This window comes from Marmota marmota, unplaced genomic scaffold (genome assembly GCF_001458135.2).
Source record: "Marmota marmota marmota unplaced genomic scaffold, marMar, whole genome shotgun sequence".
Taxonomy (NCBI): Eukaryota; Metazoa; Chordata; class Mammalia; order Rodentia; family Sciuridae; genus Marmota; species Marmota marmota.
In genome coordinates this window covers 3,802,143-3,821,071 of record NW_025999880.1, presented here as the reverse complement: position 1 = coordinate 3,821,071, position 18,929 = coordinate 3,802,143, and the positions used below count along the sequence as shown (strand labels likewise).

At 36.0% G+C, this 18,929-nt stretch overlaps 1 protein-coding gene across 1 annotated transcript in view; it reads left to right on the top strand.

The window, feature by feature from the left end:
• The window catches only part of Dhx40 (DEAH-box helicase 40), a 42,653-nt gene extending 28,523 nt beyond the window's left edge, over positions 1-14,130 (top strand). Inside the window, exons 13-18 of the mRNA XM_015495392.1 lie at positions 4,630-4,744; positions 5,783-5,891; positions 7,895-7,989; positions 11,181-11,250; positions 11,515-11,743; positions 12,803-14,130. Of these exons, the coding sequence (XP_015350878.1) occupies positions 4,630-4,744; positions 5,783-5,891; positions 7,895-7,989; positions 11,181-11,250; positions 11,515-11,743; positions 12,803-12,942 (758 nt within the window). The 3' untranslated portion in view covers positions 12,943-14,130. The remainder of the gene's footprint in view (positions 1-4,629; positions 4,745-5,782; positions 5,892-7,894; positions 7,990-11,180; positions 11,251-11,514; positions 11,744-12,802) is intronic.
• The last annotated feature ends 4,799 nt before the right edge of the window (positions 14,131-18,929 follow it).

The following is an 18,929-nucleotide window of genomic DNA, read 5'->3' as shown; positions in this document are numbered from 1 at the left end:
ACCTCCAGAGACTTAGAATGATTGGTAGTTTTGCCTAGTCTAATAGATATCTCTCTGGGAGTTTTTTGTCTAACTCTTTATAGTACTATTCCCAGATAGGTATATATAATTAAAAATTCAAACTACAAAAGGCTTTAAGTGAAAAAAGTACGTCTCTGGGGCTGGGGTTGTAGCTCAGTGGTAGAGCACTTGCCTTGCATGCGTGAAGCCCTGGGTTTGATCCTCAGTTCATCTACAACTAAAAAAAATATTTAAAAAAAGAAAGAAAGAAAGAAAGAAAAGTACATCTCTTTCTCAAACACAACTCCTGGTTTGATTTCTAGACCCAATAATTGCTACTAGCTTCTTTCTTTTACTTAGATATTCTTGCTACATACATAAATGACCTTGGCTTTTAAACCTGAACTGTCTGAACTTTAGCTGCTGCAAGATGCAGCTTCAGTTTTTAAGCTTGTAATTTGTTGAGATTTTGTTAAATGCATAATATCTGTTGTCTTTCTGCCTACTCTATATACCTTTATAGGTTAAGCAGTCCTTTCTGGCTTGGGTCTTAGTCATTGTAGATCACCTAATTTAGTTTATTATGTATTTATTATTGGCAAAACTGTCTAGTAGTCTTATATCTGAATATTGACAAAAGAATTTAAACTTCATTTACTTAAGATTCTTTCAATATAGATAGCATCTTCCTGTAGTAAATTGTACACAGTGTCTAGACATTAGTGCAGCTGTTGCTTTAGATATCAGACAACAGAATGAGGGCTGTTAAATAATTTTTTAGGTGGTCAATAGCATTGCCTTAAAATAGAGGCAAACTCAAAATTATAGCTTTGGTAAATTTCTGTTTTAAATGTTTTAACTGTGATATTTTTAGAAACAAAAGAATACAACATGTGTATGTGGCACTAGATAGCCTTATTCCCCTGATACAAGTCTGTGGACTGATATTATTGAAACCCTTTCTATGTAAGAGTTTTGCTTTCTGGGGCTGGGGGGTGTAGCTTAGTGATAGGATTCTTGCCTGGCATGTGTGAGGCCCTGGGTTCAATCCCTGGCACCCCCAAAATAAGGGTTTTGTTTTGTTTTGGTACCAAGGATTGAACTCCCGGACACTTGACTATTGAGCAACACCCCCAGCCTGTTTTTTAATTTATTTTTTTTATTTTAAGACAGGGTCTTGCAAAGTTGCTTAGGGTCTCATTAAATTGCTGAGGCTGGCTTTGAACTTGCGATCCTCCTGCCTCAGCTTCCCAAGGCACTGGGATTACAGGCATGTGCCACCCATTCTGTTTTTTTTTTCTTCTTCTTTGATTGATTGCTGTACAGAAATGAATTGAATTATCTTCCCAAAGGTGAAAGTTCAGATGACATAGCCTTCCTTGTTTTGCTGCTTCAATTTCTTATATATACTTTTTGCCCAGTGGCATATATCTGTTTGCATGAGGTAAGGCTGAGTGTGGAATCTCATCTGGAAAAGTTTGAAGAAAATGACAGTTATACTGGGAAAGTAAAGATGGATAATCAAACCATTGTTTAATTAAACTATTGTTTAATTAAGCTTGCTAAGATTGTGGGAACCATGTGTGTGACAGGGGTTTAGACTTTCCTATACCTACTCTGAACTTACTATGGGACATTAGCCAGTTTTAGTTTTAATTAAGTAGGTTGTTATTCAGGGAAGTTGTAGAGAAAAGGAACAAGAATATATTTTGTCTGTTCCCTTATCTCTGAAAATAATGGCAGTGGTAGGATGGGGGAATATAGGTAGACAAAGAAAAAGTGAGAGAGAGAGAGAGGAGAGAGAGAGAAGGAAGCAATGTGGGAAGGAGAGCTGTGAAGCAGTGTGATAGCTACATTTTTTTAAAAGTTTGAGTAGGTGGGCACTCTAAACAATAGAGACCCCACACTGACCCCATAGAATTAGTCTTTACAAAATAAAATATGGGCTGAGTTTAAAATTGTAATCCACTAAAATTTATTACAAAGTTATGCTACATCTTAACAAGAGATGTTGACCCATCTCTGTAAATTATTATAGTATGTATTCCAGTCAAATTGAAGATTTCTAGGTTCAGCAAAGAAGGAAAGAATTGGACCAAAACTGGAAGCATCTCTGAGGTTTTATAACCCAGGGGACCCAGGCAGTTAGGACTCTACGTTCCTGTGTGTGTGTGTGTGTGTGTGTGCGCGTGTGTGCGTGTGTGTGCGCGCGCGCTGGGGATTGAACCTAGGGGCTTTACATTTCTATAGCAGAAAACATTAGAATTCTGGGGTCCCATGAGCCCATAGCATTATTGTTAGGTTTGTCTCCTAGTATTGGGAGCCACGGAGGAATTTATTAGGGATCTAGTGCAATCTTATGGGGAATGGTGGTGCTTAAAATTAAATATTTTGGATTAAAAATCAGTATACGTGAGTGGCTCCAAGAAAAAGGCATTATTAATAATATATATCTTTATTTTAACATTATTTTCAGAGGTAAAGGAACAGACAAAACATATTCTTGTTCTTTTCTCTACAACTTCCTTGAGTAACAACCTACTTAATTAAAACTAAAACTGGCTAATGTCCCATAGTAAGTTCAGAGTAGGTATAGGAAAGTCTAAACTCCTGTCACACACATGAATGTGATCTGAGATATATCATATTCTCCCTGCATTTGTCTCTAGCTGATTCCTTCAGTTGTTACCTTGGTAACAGTTAGAAGCCACTTAAACCCTGGGATGGAAGCAAGACTTTATACCTTCATGAATGTTTTTCTTTAATCAGATGGCTTTTCCATTAAGATCAGGAATTGTTACTTTGCAGATTTACATTGTACTCTATGTAAGTGCTAGTCCCTGGAATCAGGTAACATAAGTGGTCTGTGCTAAATCTGGCTGTGATAGATATACTGAAGGAATAAGAATTTGGTATATGATGTGTTATTATGAAAGAAGAATTCCAAGCAGTTTTAAAAAGAATGGGATTCTTTGAGGCAGGGATTGTGGCTCAGTGGTAAAGCTCTTGCCTAACACATGTGAGGCTCTGGGTTTGATCCTCAGCACCACATAAAAATAAAATAAAGTTTGTTGTGTACACGTACAATTAAAATAAATATTTAAAAAAAAGAATGGGACTCTGAAGTATTAGCCTGGGTAAGTGAAGGACTTGGTCAGAAAGCATGTCAGACCTGAATGGGATCAGGGGAAATATTTTCAAAGCCAATAACAGATAAATGTAAAAAAGATAATGTTGAAGAAGAGAAATCAGACACATGTACGTACATACTGTATGATTCCATTTATATAAAGGTTAAAAACAGGCAAAACTCATCTGTGGGGTTTGAAGTCAGGATATCATTGCCCTGATGGAAGAGAATGAGTAGTTAGAAGGCAAGCATAAAGGAGTCTTCTGGGAGGCTGGTCATCTGTTCATTGAGCTGGCTGTTGAATACATTGGTATGTTTTGTTTGTGAACATTTATTGAGCTGTACACTGTGGACTGTGTTTTTTTCTGTAGGTATGTTGTTATACTTCAGTGTAAAATTAGAAAAGAAAATGTTCATAGTAGGTCAGTTCTACATATTTGGAGGTCACGTTTAATTGCCTATAATTAGGAATTGGATAAATAGGGACTGGGTAAATTGTGTTATATTCCTCATTCTTCTGGGGAATACTAGATTGTTATACATTGTTATTTCTGATAATAATTCTATATGTACTGACATGGAGCTGTTATTAAATGGTTAAAGGAATTTTCAGAACATATGTCTAATTTATGTAAAAATAAAACACTATGTACATATATTTCTGTAGGTGTTGAAAATATCTGGAAGGATACAGACTAAATACAGATGCACTTCAAATTATGATGGGTTATGTTTCTATAAGCTGAAAATATCCTAAATTGAAAATGCACTCAATACACCTAACCTACTGAACATAACTTAGCAATACAGTACACAATAGAGTGTCTCTTGTTTACCCTCATGATTGCATGGCTGACAGGTTAGGAGCTAAGCCTCCTAACCTGCCCAGCATTGTGAAGTAGTATTGTACTACATATTGGGAAAAGATTAAAATTCAAAATTCAAAGTATATTTCCTGCAGAATGCTTTTTTTACCACTGTAAAGTGAAAAAATCATTAGTTGAATGATCGTAATTTAGGGACTGTCTAATTAACCATGGTTATCCTTGAGGATTAGTTTGGATTTTTTTAGTAACCCATGAACATGGGTTACTTTTTTTTTTGTGGGTGGCCACAATACCTTATTTTATTTATTTATTTTTATGTGGTGCTGGGGATCGAACCCAGTGCCTTAAATGTGCTAGGCAGGCGCTCTACGACTAAGCTACAATAAATATTAATTTTAAGAAGTAAATTCCAAATACTATTTTAAAGGCAAATGGATTGAAAAAAGTAATGTCGTTGTTCTGGCAAAATCTCTAAGTGTCCTTAAAAGAAGAAAAGGAGTTGTGGAGAAAATTAAGACCCCCCCCCCCCGCCCCTTGCAAGAAGAACTAATATAATTTTATCTTATTATACCCCAGAGGGTGAGGCAGATTTTGATGACTTTGGGAAAAAAAAGTGAATGTGGGCATTTAATGTAAAGTAGAACTAAGTTGCCTTCCTAATTCTCCTTTTAGTTGATCCAGAGTACCAGAAAGAAGCTGAACAGCGGCATCGAGAATTGGCAGCTAAAGCTGGAGGATTTAATGACTTTGCAACTTTAGCTGTCATCTTTGAACAGTGCAAATCAAGGTATGTGAGGTAATCCTTTGGACTAGAAGATACTAGTTTTGATATATAGCTCCAGAATGTACTTACTCTTGTGATGTTAAATGCTAAGCTTCAGTGGGGATGATATTGACTTCAAGGTATTTTGAATATCAGTGATATTATGTCAGGTGAGAATTACTTCCTAGGCATTTATTATGTAATATTGATTCTCTTCTTTCTTCTCCTCAAATCTTTCCTGAAAATAATGTTACAGAATTTTGCTAGGTAATTTAGGTAAAAAAATGATTGGATATTTGTTCATTCATATGCGTATAAATGTATTTACAATTTAATTTTTAATTTAGAAAAATTAACACTGATTTATTTTTTCAAACTTCTTTTTTTTTTAAAGATAGAAAAGAGAGAATATTTTAATATTTATCTTTCAGTTTTCGGTGGATACAACATCTTTATTTTATTTTTATGTGGTGCTGAGGATCGAACTTAGCGCCTTGAGCATGCCAGGCAAGCGCGCTACCACTTGAGCCACATCCCCAGCCTCTCAAACTTCTTAATAGTTGAACAGGTCTCATAAAAGAGCTGACAATTGGGCTGGGGCTGTAGCTTAGTGGCAGAACGCTTGCCTAGCATGTGTGAGGCACTGGGCTTGATCCTCAGCACAACATAAAAATAAACAAACAAAATAAAGGCATCTGTCCATCTACAAGTATCAAAATAAATAAATAAATTTTAGAAAGCTGACAATTGTTTGGTGGTTTCTTCTCACCAGAGAAGTGAGAATGTTAGAGCCAGGAACTGGGCACATACTTGTAATTCCAGTTACTTGGGAGGCTGAGGTAGAAGGATTGCAAGTTTGTGGCCAGCCTGGGCAACTTAGTGAGACCCTGTCTCAAAAAAATTTTAAAAGGTCTGAGGATGTAGCTTAGTGGTAGAGCACCCCCTGGGCTCAATTCCCAATACTGGGGGATGAGGGGAGAAAAGAAGTAAAATAAGAAATGAGAATGTTAGATTGTCTTTCACTATAAATATTTTCAAGGGATCAGTATTTTTGTTTTGTAGTGGAGCTCCAGCTTCATGGTGCCAAAAACATTGGATTCATTGGAGGTGCTTATTTTCTGCATTTCGTGTGGAAGCCCAACTTCGAGAGCTAATCAGGAAGCTTAAACAGGTAATTGCTATTTATTTATTTTTCCTTAAGTAGCCTTTTTAGCCTATATATTCCATATGGAATTTAACTGATATATGCATAGTTACTTCTTACCACCTTCTCTTTCTGCATACAGCCATCTCCCTGACCCTATGAATGATTCCTATTAGTAATGAAGAAATTTATCTGCAGAAATGAGGATATTTTAAAATAGCTTTACTGAGGTATAATTGATACGCAGCAAACTGCATATATTTAAAGTGTATAATTTTGACATTTGTATAGACCTGTGAAACTGTCACTACAATCAAGATATTGAACACACCCACTTCCCAGAGTTTTTCATGTCCTATAGTAATCCATTCATCTTCCCTCATAGGCTTCCCTTTTCCTCCTTACCCAGGCAACCACTGATCTGCCTGTTGTCATTGTACATAAGTTGGCATTTCCTTATATTTTATGTAAATGAAATCATTCAGTATGTACTTTTTTGGGAGGGGGTCTGGATTCTTTTTACTTAGCATAATTTATTTCAATTTTATACTTTATTGTGGTAGACCATATAGCATAAAAAAGAATTTTATCATTTTTAAATGTATTGGTGGCGTGTGCCTGTACTCCCAGCAACTCTGGAAGCTGAAACAGGAAGATTCCAAGTTTTAAGATCAGCCTCTGTGACTTAAGTGTACAGTGTCATTAAGTACATTCTCACTCTTGTGTGATCCTTGGTACTTTCTATCTCCAGATAGAAAATACAAAAAGTTTTTCCAGAACTTTTTCATCATCCCATAACTGAAACTCTGTACCTATTAAACAGTAACTCTCCATTCCCTCTCTTCCCATTCTCCAGTAACCAATATTTTTCTGTCTTTTCATTTTAAATAATGTTTTCTATTTGCTTTGCCTTTATACTCACTAATCTTTTCTTTTGTAGTGTCTAATCTGTCATAAATCCCATCCATGGTATTTTTCATATCTAGATGTTGTTTATCTCTAGACCTGGAAAGTTTTTTTCAGGTCTTTACTTAACTTTTTCTTTCTTCCTTTTTTCTCTTTATGGTGCTGGGAATCTAACCCATGACCTCATACATGCTCAGCAAGCCCTTTACCACTGAGCTGTATCCCCCTAGCCCTCCACTTAACTTTTCAAACATAATGTAGTCCATTTATAATATGTGTATAATTAATATCTACGTCAGTTCTGAGTTGATTTTGTTGGTTGATTTATATCTTCATTATAGGTTGTATTTTCCTATTTCTTCACATACTTAGAGTTGATGCCAAACCTTATGAACTTTATCTTGCTGGGTGCTGGATGTTTTCTTATTCTAGTTATTGGAACCTGATTTTTTTTTTTTTTTATGGGGAGTCATGCTTATAAGATTTGTTATGTGGGATCAGAACAGTGCTCAGTATAGAAGTAGTTATTCGCTACTTCAAAAGCAAGACCCTTCTGTGTACACTACACAAAACCGTATGAATTATGAGATATTCTAGCTGACTTACAGGGACAGGTAACTGACTTTGACAGTGTGAATATACCTCTCTAGCTAGTAGATTCCTCACATTCATAAACTAATCTATACTCAGCTGAACACTTGAGGACCTTCTGCAGATCTATGTGCAATTCTCTTTGTTACTATAAATTTCAATCACCTTTGTCTTCCTGGTTTTTCACCTGTGTCTCCTCAACTCAGGGAGTTCTCTTTGTTTCATTTTGGGTTTTCTTTTTTTTTGTGCCTTGGTCTAAGAAAGACGGTAGGCTGGGCAGTCCTTGGGCTTGCTTCAGTTCCTGTTTCTCAAGGGTCACTATCATCTGTTGCCTGATATATATGGTGTTCTGGAAATCATTATTTCATGTATTTTATCTGTCTTGATTATTTCAGGTGGAAGGGTAAATCAAGTTCTTCTTACATCATATTGGCCAGAAGCAGAAGTCTTTTAAGAATATGGATTTTTCAAAATAAAAGATAATTTTGAATTGTTCTGTGAGATTTACTACTGAATATATATTCTATCTACAGCAAAGTGATTTCCCAAGAGAGACCTTTGAAGGCCCTAAACATGAAGTACTACGAAGATGTCTTTGTGCAGGATATTTCAAAAATGTAGCTCGAAGGTAAGCAATATAAGCTTGAGGGCTGGATCAAGAATACTGGGGATGTGGCTCAAGCGGTAGTACGCTCACCTGGCATGCGTGCGGCCTGGGTTCGATCCTCAGCACCACATACAAACAAAGATGTTGTGTCCGCCAAATACTAAAAAATAAATATTTAAAAAAAAAAGAATACTACTATATTTGGTTATAATACTGAACTATTTAATATTAAAGATTGGAGATTCAATTTAAGTTCTGAGGTGATGATTTCAATTATGAGCTCTTTCATAATTGTCACTTGTACAGGGGGAGCTGCATTGGCCCAGAGTGGGAGGAGAGTATATGTAGGGCAGGTCCAGCATGGGTTTATCACCTAAGGCAAGTAACAAGGATTTTCTTGTACAGATGTGGCCCCAAGTGGACTATGAGAGCCAAAAAGGTTGAGGATGGCATAGGAAAGTGGTAGTTTGGCAAGGAATGTCAGACTTTAGACAACCTGTGGAGGGGTTATTTGATCTGGCATGTGAGGATGTGAGGGTAGTGATGAGGGTATCTTCATAGGAAGGGTATGACACTGGTATGTGAAATTCATTATATACAGAGGAATGGATCATATAGCTAAGTATGTTGATAGTTAGAAATATGGAAGGTGAGAAAACAAAACAATTTCTGAGTTGATTTGGAATTTCAAGTTATAATGAAATTATGATGGTACTTGATAGATGAATGGATAAATTGATTTGGGAATAAAAATAGTGTGTGTTATAAGTATTTGCGTGTATGTAAATAGTGTACACACATACCCTAGCTCTGAGAGGGACTGGGAGCAAGTCAAAAGAAAGACTTCCCCAGCTCCACAAAAAGAAAGACAGGAAGTATTCTAGAATGAGGGAAACTAATGGGACATGTAAAGTAAAGGTAATGTATTCTGAACTCAGTCCTTTTCTTTAAAGGATATTATTAGGACATTTGGTAGAATGTCAGTGGCATTTGAGGATTAGATGTTAATAATGCATCAGTGTTAATTTCTTGGCTTTGATAGTTGAATTATAGCTATGTAGTAGAATGTCCTTGATTATAGGAAATGCACACTCGAGTTTTTGGGGATGGTGGGTGGGGCATCAGGTTGGCACCTTACTCTTAGCAGTTTAGGTAAAGAAGGTTTTTATATTTAACTTTCCTTAAAATTTAGATTTTTTTTTTTTTTTGAGAATTTAAAAAATATGTTTTGGTTGCCTGCCATGTAGATGCAAACGCTGGGCAGGTACTGCAGATAAAAGGTGAAGTAGAATATGAGCCCTGGCATCATTCTTTTTTTTTTTTTTTTTTTTAATATATATATATATATTTTTTTTTTTTAGTTGGAGATGGACACAATACTTTTATTTATTTATTTTTATGTGGTGCTGAAGATCAAATTCGGTGCCTCACAAGTGCTAGGCAAGTGTTCTACCACTGAGCCACAATCCAGCCCCAGTCATTCTTGATGATACTTAAATCTAATAGAGGATACAGATAGGTAAGTGAATAGTTATAAGGCAGTCAGTCTGATCTGGACTATAAGAGGAATATATGTAAAATACTGCAGAAATTCAATTGCAAGTTAGACTGGGCTATTATTTTGACAAAGGTTTTAGCCAAGTGCAGTGCGCCTGTAATACTAGCGTCTGGGGAGGCTGAGACAGGAGGATTGAGAGTTCAAAGCCAGCCTCAGTAAAATCGAGGCACTAAGCAATTCAGTGAGACCCTGTCTCTAAATAAAATTCAAAATAGGGCTGGGGAAGTAGCTCAGTGGTTGAGTGCCCCTGAGTTCAATCCCCAGTACCAAAAAAAAGACAAGTTTTTAGAGTGACATTTATGTAGAAAAGTATAAACAAGGATAAGAATTTAAGGTGAAGTATATGTATTAGAAAAATGATACATGAGATTTTTCTAATTATCATACTTTAGTGAAAAAGTCAACCCTTTGAGCACACATGTAGTATAATAAAAAAATAAAAAGTACTATATTCAAGACAGAATACATATATGTAGGACTTAGTTTCACCATGTATTAGCTCTGAGATCTTGAGACGGCTAGCTAATTTATTTGAGTCTTAGTTTTGAGCTTTGAATAAAGTGCATGGCTCTCAAAATTGATAGGTTGTTTTGAGAGTTTGCTATGAAAACATTTGGGGAACTCTTAATCACAAATACAACATTGTCATTAATATTACTAATTGTTGACCTGAAATGCTTATTCTTAATTAAAATGACTATTTAACTTGTATCATGGATTTGAAATGAATTGGTAGAGATCTTATAGTGTCAGTTGAATAAATTTAAACCTCTGAGCAGAGTTTCTTAAGTTTTAGGTGCCTGGCTGCTGCATACTTGTGATGCCATGTGGAAGCCAAAGCTGCACCTTCCTGCATGGCCTCTCTAGCCAGCCATGGCACCTCAAACGAGAGCTGTCAAGCCAGCACCAGCAACTCAGCTGCCAGTAGTTATCCTACATCTGTAGCTGACTCGCCTGATGCTGCATCCCTGCAGCTAAGTCTGATAACCCAGATAACCCAGATGGTATCCAATACAGCTGGTATGGTATAGGCTCTACTTTTGGGCAAATGTTGGGTCATGCCTTCATTGGGGCAGTGGAGGATGTCATGCTGAGCCTTCAGGTTTGACGTCACTTACCAGGAGCCTCTGGGAGCCCAGCTGGCACAGAATCAGCAACTGTTTGGCCTTTATTCCTATGAGATTAGGAACAATTTTTGTAGTAGTGTGTGCAGAAACAGGGTGATGTGACGTTAAGCTCTGAGAGTTTTAGTGTGGTGCTGACAGACTTGCAAATGGATTAGTCTAATTAAGAAATTAAAATTTAAAAAAATTTAAAGAAATTAAAATTTAAGAAATGGAGTGAAAGTATTAAGTGTAAAACTTCAGTTAAACTTATTATTAATAGCTTTATTGTTTCAGCAATGGAAGATGGTGTTCATACTATATAGTAGTCACTGAGAGAGTAAAAATTTAGGTATGGGCAAGTGTGTATGTGGCTTTCTTAAACCAACTATTGTGATATTTCTTGGTATAAAGTGATTTTCTTCAAAAAAAAAAAAAAGGTAAGCTTCTACTTATTGTGCTCTTTATAGTAGGACATACTATAATTGTTCATTTTTTTACTTCATTGTTCTACTATTCTGGTCTTTATCATTTGGTTTTTCTATTTATAGATCTGTGGGGAGAACTTTTTGCACAATGGATGGGCGTGGAAGCCCAGTTCACATTCATCCTTCCTCAGCAGTAAGTACCTTATTTTTAATAAAGGGAAGGCATTAATAAAGATGTAGGAATAAGTAATATACAAATGTCATTTACTTTTCTTTTTGAGGTTAAATTTACATGTATCTATGTTACATAAACTTGTAAGGGTATTAGTTGCCTCCTGCCTCCTGTTAGAAGCAGATAGGAATTAATTCAGAAAAATTTGAGCTATTATTTAGTTGGTCTAATGTAGAATAAGACAGGTTATAGTTTTCATCCTTTTAAATGAATTCTTTTGTGTAGCTTCATGAACAGGAAACCAAACTTGAATGGATCATTTTTCATGAGGTATTAGTTACCACCAAAGTCTACGCAAGAATTGTGTGTCCTATCCGTTATGAATGGGTGAGAGACTTGTTACCCAAGTTGCATGAATTTAATGCACACGATTTGAGCAGTGTGGCTCGTCGGGAAGTGAGGGAAGATGCAAGAAGGAGGTGGACAAATAAGGAAAATGTAAAGCAGCTGAAGGGTGAGTGAATCATTCGTTCTCCTCTTAGCTACTGTGCCATGCTATTTTCCAGTAGTGCTTTAGTATTTTTATTTTGTTTATAAAATTTTGTGAATTATTAACCTCAGAACCTCCCTCTTTCCAAGGGGCTTTTTCTGAAATGCTAGATACCTAGATCAGAGGCATAAACAGTTGTGGTACTGAATTAGGACAGAAAGTTTAATTATCAACTGACATACACAAAGAGAGTTTCTTTTTTTTTTTTTTTTTTCACAAAGAGAGTTTCATTGAAACCCTTTTTTTTTTTTTTTGGTATCAGGTGTTGAACCCAGGGTACTTAACCACGGAACCACATCCCCACCCCTTTTTCTTTTCTTTCTTTCTTTCTTTTTCTTTTTTTTTTTTTTGAGACTGAGACTGGCTAAGTTGCTAAGGCAGCTTTGAATTTGTGATCCTCCTACCTCAGCCTCATGTGTGAGGTCGTGGCTCATTAAAACTTATTTATTTATTTATTTATTTATTTTAGTTTTTGGTGGACACAACATCTTTGTTTGTATGTGGTGCTGAGGATCGAACCCGGGCCGCACGCATGCCAGGCGAGCGCGCTACCACTTGAGCCACATCTCCAGCCCTCATTAAAACTTTTTGATGGATCATACTGTATATTCTTATGTAACATAACTGGGAAATAGAACAGTGAAAAGTTTTATACTACAAACTATAGGAGAGTCTTCAGAAATGTTATCTACTAGGTATTTGATTGCACTGTTATGCTAAGTATACACTATACCACTGAGCTACATTCCTGGCCATGTGTTCTTAGTTATTAACCACAGACTACATAGTTTCTTTGGGTTTTTTGTTTTGTTTCTGTGGTACTGGACTTTGTGCATGCTAGGCAAGCACTCTGCCACTGAGCTACATTCCCAACCCACATTATTTCTTTTGATGGGGCAAAATATAATTTTCTCTTTTTACCTTTTCTTAACATTGAAAAATCAGAGCATCTCTTTCTCTTAATACCACTAGTGTTGAATCTCAAAACTAAATTTTTATTGGATTAATTTGTAATATTTTCAGATGGAATATCAAAAGAAATCCTAAAGAAAATGCAAAGAAGAAATGATGACAAATCCATATCAGATGCACGAGCTCGTTTCCTTGAGAGAAAGCAGCAGAGGACACAGGACCACAGTGACACACTGAAGGAAACAGGCTAAGCAGTGAACCCTCCAATTCCAGGAAGTAGGAAAAGCAGCTAGGAAATGTGCTTCTACTTTACCAGTTATTTCAGACAGCACTATGAAGAGGAAGTGGTCAGCATCTGTTATTAGCCTATGAGCTAAAAGCAAATCAAAGCTCATTGATACCAACAAATGGAATTTTGAAAGATTGGATTGGATTGCATGGTCATAGGCATTGATACATGAAACCAGTGAAAGACAATACATGTAATATTTTCCTCACTTCAATTTTGCTGGCCTTAACTGGTATCAAACGCTGTTATTGAGATATTTTCAAAGAACATTGAGTTGTATTTAATCAGCGTGTATTCCATTTGCATTGAAGCATTAAAAATTATTTTCCTTAAATCTCTTTAAGGCCTTCTTGTTGCTATTAGAATAGTGTTATATCAGGTATGTGACCATTTCCTTCAGAAGGCTGAACGTAAGAGGTTTTTACTCAGCAATACTTAGATGTCTGTTTAATAGCTACAGAGCTTTATAGATATTTAGAGAAAAGAATCAAATAGTAAATAAAATTGCCTATGTCAGGATTCTTTCTTGAATTAATATTAATCCTTAAATTGATTTTTCTGGGATTATACAAATTCCTTTTTATATAAAAATATATTGTTTAAAACAGTAGCTATAGCCATTAACCAAAGGACAGATGATATATATACACACACACACACACACACACACACACACACACACACACACATATATATAAAAGTTCTTTTTTAGCTGTACCTACATACTTGTATCAGTACCATGTATGTAGGTCTGGTAGTGCTTTCAAGCAACCCCTTTACACGGCCTACTCTCTTGCTTCCAGCTGCTTGGGTAGGACCATTTAAACATCCATTATGTTGATCTTGAAATGGGATTTCAAAGCAGCCAACACTATTTCACCAGTGTTTCAAATTGGAACCTTGAGGCTAAGTTAGTATTATACTCAGGCCACACTCAGCACTTGCCTACTCTTGTTTACTGCCTTGTATTCTAGTTATTTGTGTATTTGTCTGTCTCCCTCACTAGATTATACGCTCCTTGTGGGCAGGAACTGTGTCTTTTTCACCTTTGTATCTTTCATGACACCTAGCATAGTGCTTTTAACATAGTAGTCACTGAATGTTTGTTAAATAAAGCTTTTAGTGTCATTAAAACTTAAAAGATGGTAAATGTGTGTTTTTAGATATTTTTGTGTAAAAACCAAGAGTCTGAATTTCTTTTAGGTGTAACTAACTACTCTTTTCTAGGTTTTCCCTTTGGCATCTAAACAGCACTAGAAACTAGAAGATTTTTGGTGTTTTTTTTTTTTTTTTTGGTATTGGGAATTGAACCCAGGGTTTTGTGCATGCTAGGCCATCAGGGAGTATATTCCCAGCCCTTAAAGCCTTTCTTGAAAAAAATCACATGAGGGGGCTGGGGTTGTAGCTCAGTAGTAGAGTGCTTGCCTAGCGTGTGTGAGGCACTGGGTTTGAGCCTTTGCACCACATAAAAATAAATAAAGTTATTGTGACCATTAACAATTAAACAAAAAAAAAAATCACATGAGGACCCGAACCCCTGTGCCTTTCCTTGAAGGTGAGTGGTGAGTGTTTTTCTGAACGTTTCAGCATTGTTAATTTGTTCACTTTTATCTATAGTGCTCTGGACACTGTCTCTGAACATTAATTGTTTAGTCCTGTCAGTTTGTCTTTTTAGGTATGTGCTGTCGGTGTGTTTCCTTAAATGGGATAGAAGTATGCATGTATTCTTAAAAAGAGAGTTCATTTAACTCAGTATTTATTAAGCACACATTCTAAATATATAGTCTGTATTCAAATTTCATCAGTTGTCCCAATAATATCTTCTCTAGTATATCTTCTCTTCATTCAAGGATCTTCCTTTCTCCTTTACAGCATTAATCACCACCACCCACCCACCCCGCCACCATAATATGGGCTAGTTATTTTATAGGAAGTCTTCAATTTAAGATTCTTTAGTGTTTCCTTGTGGTTAGATGTATTTGAATGGAAAACTTCATAAGTGATATGGTGTCTTTTCTGGGTATAACATCTGAAGTTATGTGGTATTTGCCCATTATCAGTGATAATTAGGTTTTTTTGGGAGGTCACTGGGGATCAACCCAGGGGTGCTCTAACACTAAGCTACACCCCTAGCCCTTTTATTTTTTATTTTGAGACAGGGTCTTTCTAAGTTGCTGAGACTGGCCCCAAACTTGTGATCCTTTTTCCTTAGTCTCTGAATTGCTGGGATTATAGGCATGATTTTAACTTTGATTATTGGTTAGGTTTTTTTTTTTCCCCCCCTTCAATCTATTTACTCTTACAATTCATAAGAATTTGATAGGGAGATACTTTCAAATATGTAAAATATCCTCATAAAATATGAGGATTTATCATCAATTGCTTGAATCAATTTTATTGTTATGGTTGCCAGTTGGTGTTTATTTCAAAAATTCTATATTTATTTGTTGGTAGTATATTGTAAGGAAGAGCATTCTTTAAAGGATGAATCTCCAGTAAACAGATGGATGCTAGGAACAGAATGGATGAAGAATAAATTGGAAAGATTGGTAGGTATTTAAGAGGGCTGGCAAACAGTCCAGTTTATTTGGTACATAGAAGGGTTAGTAGGCTAAAAATGTCAGTTGAGATCAAGCCAACCTTTTTGAACTATTCTGTGGGATATATAGATTTGTTAGAGGGAAATTACATCATTACAGTTTTTTGTTTGTTTTCGTTTGTTTTGGGTACTGGGGATCAAACGCAGGGGTGCTTCCCCACTGAGCCACTACATCCCATCCCTTATTTTTTATTTTGAAACAGGGTCTCACTAAGTTGCTGATGCTTGCCTCAAACTTGGAATCCTCCTGTCTCAGCCTCCCAGGTTGCTAGGTGGCATGCACCACTGCACTCAGTGTTTTAAATTAATTGTGGCAATTCCCATTTTCATTGAGAATGCTCTAAGAGGAGTAGTACCAAAGGAATGCTTGATCTTATTAAGGCAAAAAGGTGGAAAGAGCCTTGAGAAAAAGTGGTGGTTTTGGAGGAGTTTGTTCTTAAAAGAATGAGGAGTTTGTTCTTTCAATTGACTAAATCAAAATGAAAAATGTTATAATAGAAAAGCAGACATGGGACTTGGGTTGTAGCTCAATGGTAGAGTGCTGGCCTAGCACATACGAGGCACTGTGTTCGATCCTCAGCACCACATAAAAATAAAATAAAGGTATTGTGTCCCTCTAAAACTAAAAAATATTTTAAAAAAAGAAAAGCAGACAAAGGACATGTTATTTCATCAAAAAGGAAATACAAATGGGCAGTAAATAAAAAATAATGAACCCTATTAATAATTAGGAAAATACAGATGAACAGTGAGATGCCATTCATTACCATCAGATTGTCAACAGTTAATATTCCTGAAAAGTATTGGTATAGAATAAATTGCCATTATTTCATAGAACACGTTGGTAATATCTAATAAAGTTAAAGATGTGTACAACCTGTGACCCAGTAAGAAAGTGTAGATTTTAAGCGTCTTTATGGCTTATACATACTTTTCCTCATAAAATTTGATTCTTGGAGGTTTAGCATCAATTGTTTTTGTTTTTTGGTGGGTGGGGATACTGGGATTGAACCCAGAAATGCGCTACCACTGAATTACATTCCCGGCCCTTTTTATTTTTATTTTAGGACCTAGTCTTAAAAGTTGCCTAGGGCTGGGCTTGATGGCATACACCTCTAATCCCAGTGGCGGGAGGCTTAAGCAGGAAGATCTCAAGTTCAAAACCAGCCTCAGTAAAAGCAAGGCACTAAGCAACTCAGTGAGACCCTGTCTCTAAATAAAATACAAAATAGGGCTGGGGATATGGCTTAGTGGCCCAGTGCCCCTGAGTTCAACTCCTGGTACCAAAAACAAAAACAAAAAAGTTGCTTAGGGCCTTGCTAAATTGCTGAGGCTGGCTTCAAATTTATGATCCTTCTGCCTTATCCTCCCAAGCCACTGGGATTACAGGCATGTCTGGCTATAATCAACTGTTGTTATTAAATGTAGCATTCATAAAAATGTTAAATATAGAATTCATTAAAATGCTAAGCATACCATTGTTTTTAGTAGTAAAATATTATAATATACATAGACATAATATGTCCACATGGCTAAAATATATAGGTATCAATTGGGAATGGTTGAGTAAATTGTGATAATGTTCTGTACAGCAGGGAAAATAATTTTTGAGGCTCCTGACACCTATTCTTAAACTCCTGCAGAATAGATGAACCAGTTCACATTTTTATGCAGTGTTATAAATGCACTATACCCTTGAGTTCCCTCATATTCCAATAAGACAAAAAACAGTGCCTTATTGTTATCTTAATTTTTATTTAGATATTTAACACTTTTTTCATATGTTAAAACTCTCCATGGGAAATAATAAAATTATCTGGCTAATATTTGATAAAGCCAGATAGTAAATACTTTAGATTTTCAAGCTGTACAATATCTATTGTAACTTCCCAGTTATTGTAGTAGGAGAGCAACCATAGACAATGCATAAATGAATGAAAATCACTTTGTTCCAATAACATTTTTATTAGAGAAAATGTAATTCAGATTTCATATAATTTTTACATGTCAGGAATTTTTTTTTTTTTTTTTGTACCAGGGACTGAAACCGGGGCGCTTTACCACTGAGCCACATCCTCAGCTCATTTTTTATTTTTTAATTTTGAGACAGGGTCTTACTATGTTGCTGAGACTGGTCTCAAACTTTTAAATCTTCCTGCCTCAGCCTCCCAGTACCTTGGATTACAGACATATGGCATTGTACCTGGAAATAACCAGGTTTTTGGTTAGTTTTGCTTAATCTACTTTATCAGTCATGACATGGTGAGGGTATTTTAAAAAATAATTTCTAATGTGTATTAAGTTTGGTACATATTCAGATTGGGCTAGGTTTGTTAGGTGTATTATACAAAAACTGTTCATTGTGACGAACATGAAGCCTTTAAAATTCAGAATTGCTTTTCCCATTATCAATCTGTTTTCTCAAAGCCTTTATAAAAATAACATAATGCTAAGTATTTATTTTTGTATTGTACTACTGAAAAATATTTGTCAAAGGTGCAAATTAGATTATAATTCCTTCAAGCTTTTATTTTTGATTTAGCCAAAACCTTATTTACCCAATGTCAGTCTTTAGCTATTACAAGGAAAAATTTATTACCATTAATAAAGTATGTGCTTTGCTGTTGACACAACATTCCCAGAGTGTGAGGAGACTTGTTTATGGGTCATGCTTTGCTTTTAATTGGAGATAAAAAAAAAAAAAGATAAAAAGTACATATTGAGAAATGGGGGTGGGGGATTAACAATCATTTTCATACTCTTAGCCTCATTGCCTTTTTGCTCTATTAATCTTTCCAGCTTCCCATGACTTTTGTTTTAGGATGGGAAAGTGATGTTGCAACTTGGCATCTGACTTCTTACTGGTCAGCAGGGTTAAAATGCTTCTGGGTTTTTCTGTCCATATTGCTCTGTGATGACTATATTTGTTTGTTTGTTTGGGGTACTGGGAATTGAACTCAGGGGTGCTTTACCACTGAGCTACATCCCCAACCCTTTCTATGTTTTGATACAGGGTCTTGCTATATTTAAACCAACTTTCCTTAGATGGCTTTTTAAGGTAATGTCTTGAGCTGTTTCATTCCTCTCCTGGGATGTAATTTAACTTTTAGAAAATATGGGAGGAGCCTGTATAATGTGACCAATTTCCAGTTTGGATTCCCACAGGCTAATCTTGGCTTTTTTGGTTGGAACATGATAAAAGACGGTAGCTGGGTATAGTGGGGAAAGCCTGTAATCCTCATTTGGGAGGCTGAGACAGGAAGATTGCAAGTTCAAGGCCAACCTCAGCAACATAGTGATAGTTTAACTCAAATAAATAAAACGGGCTCCTGGGTTCAATCCCTGGTAAC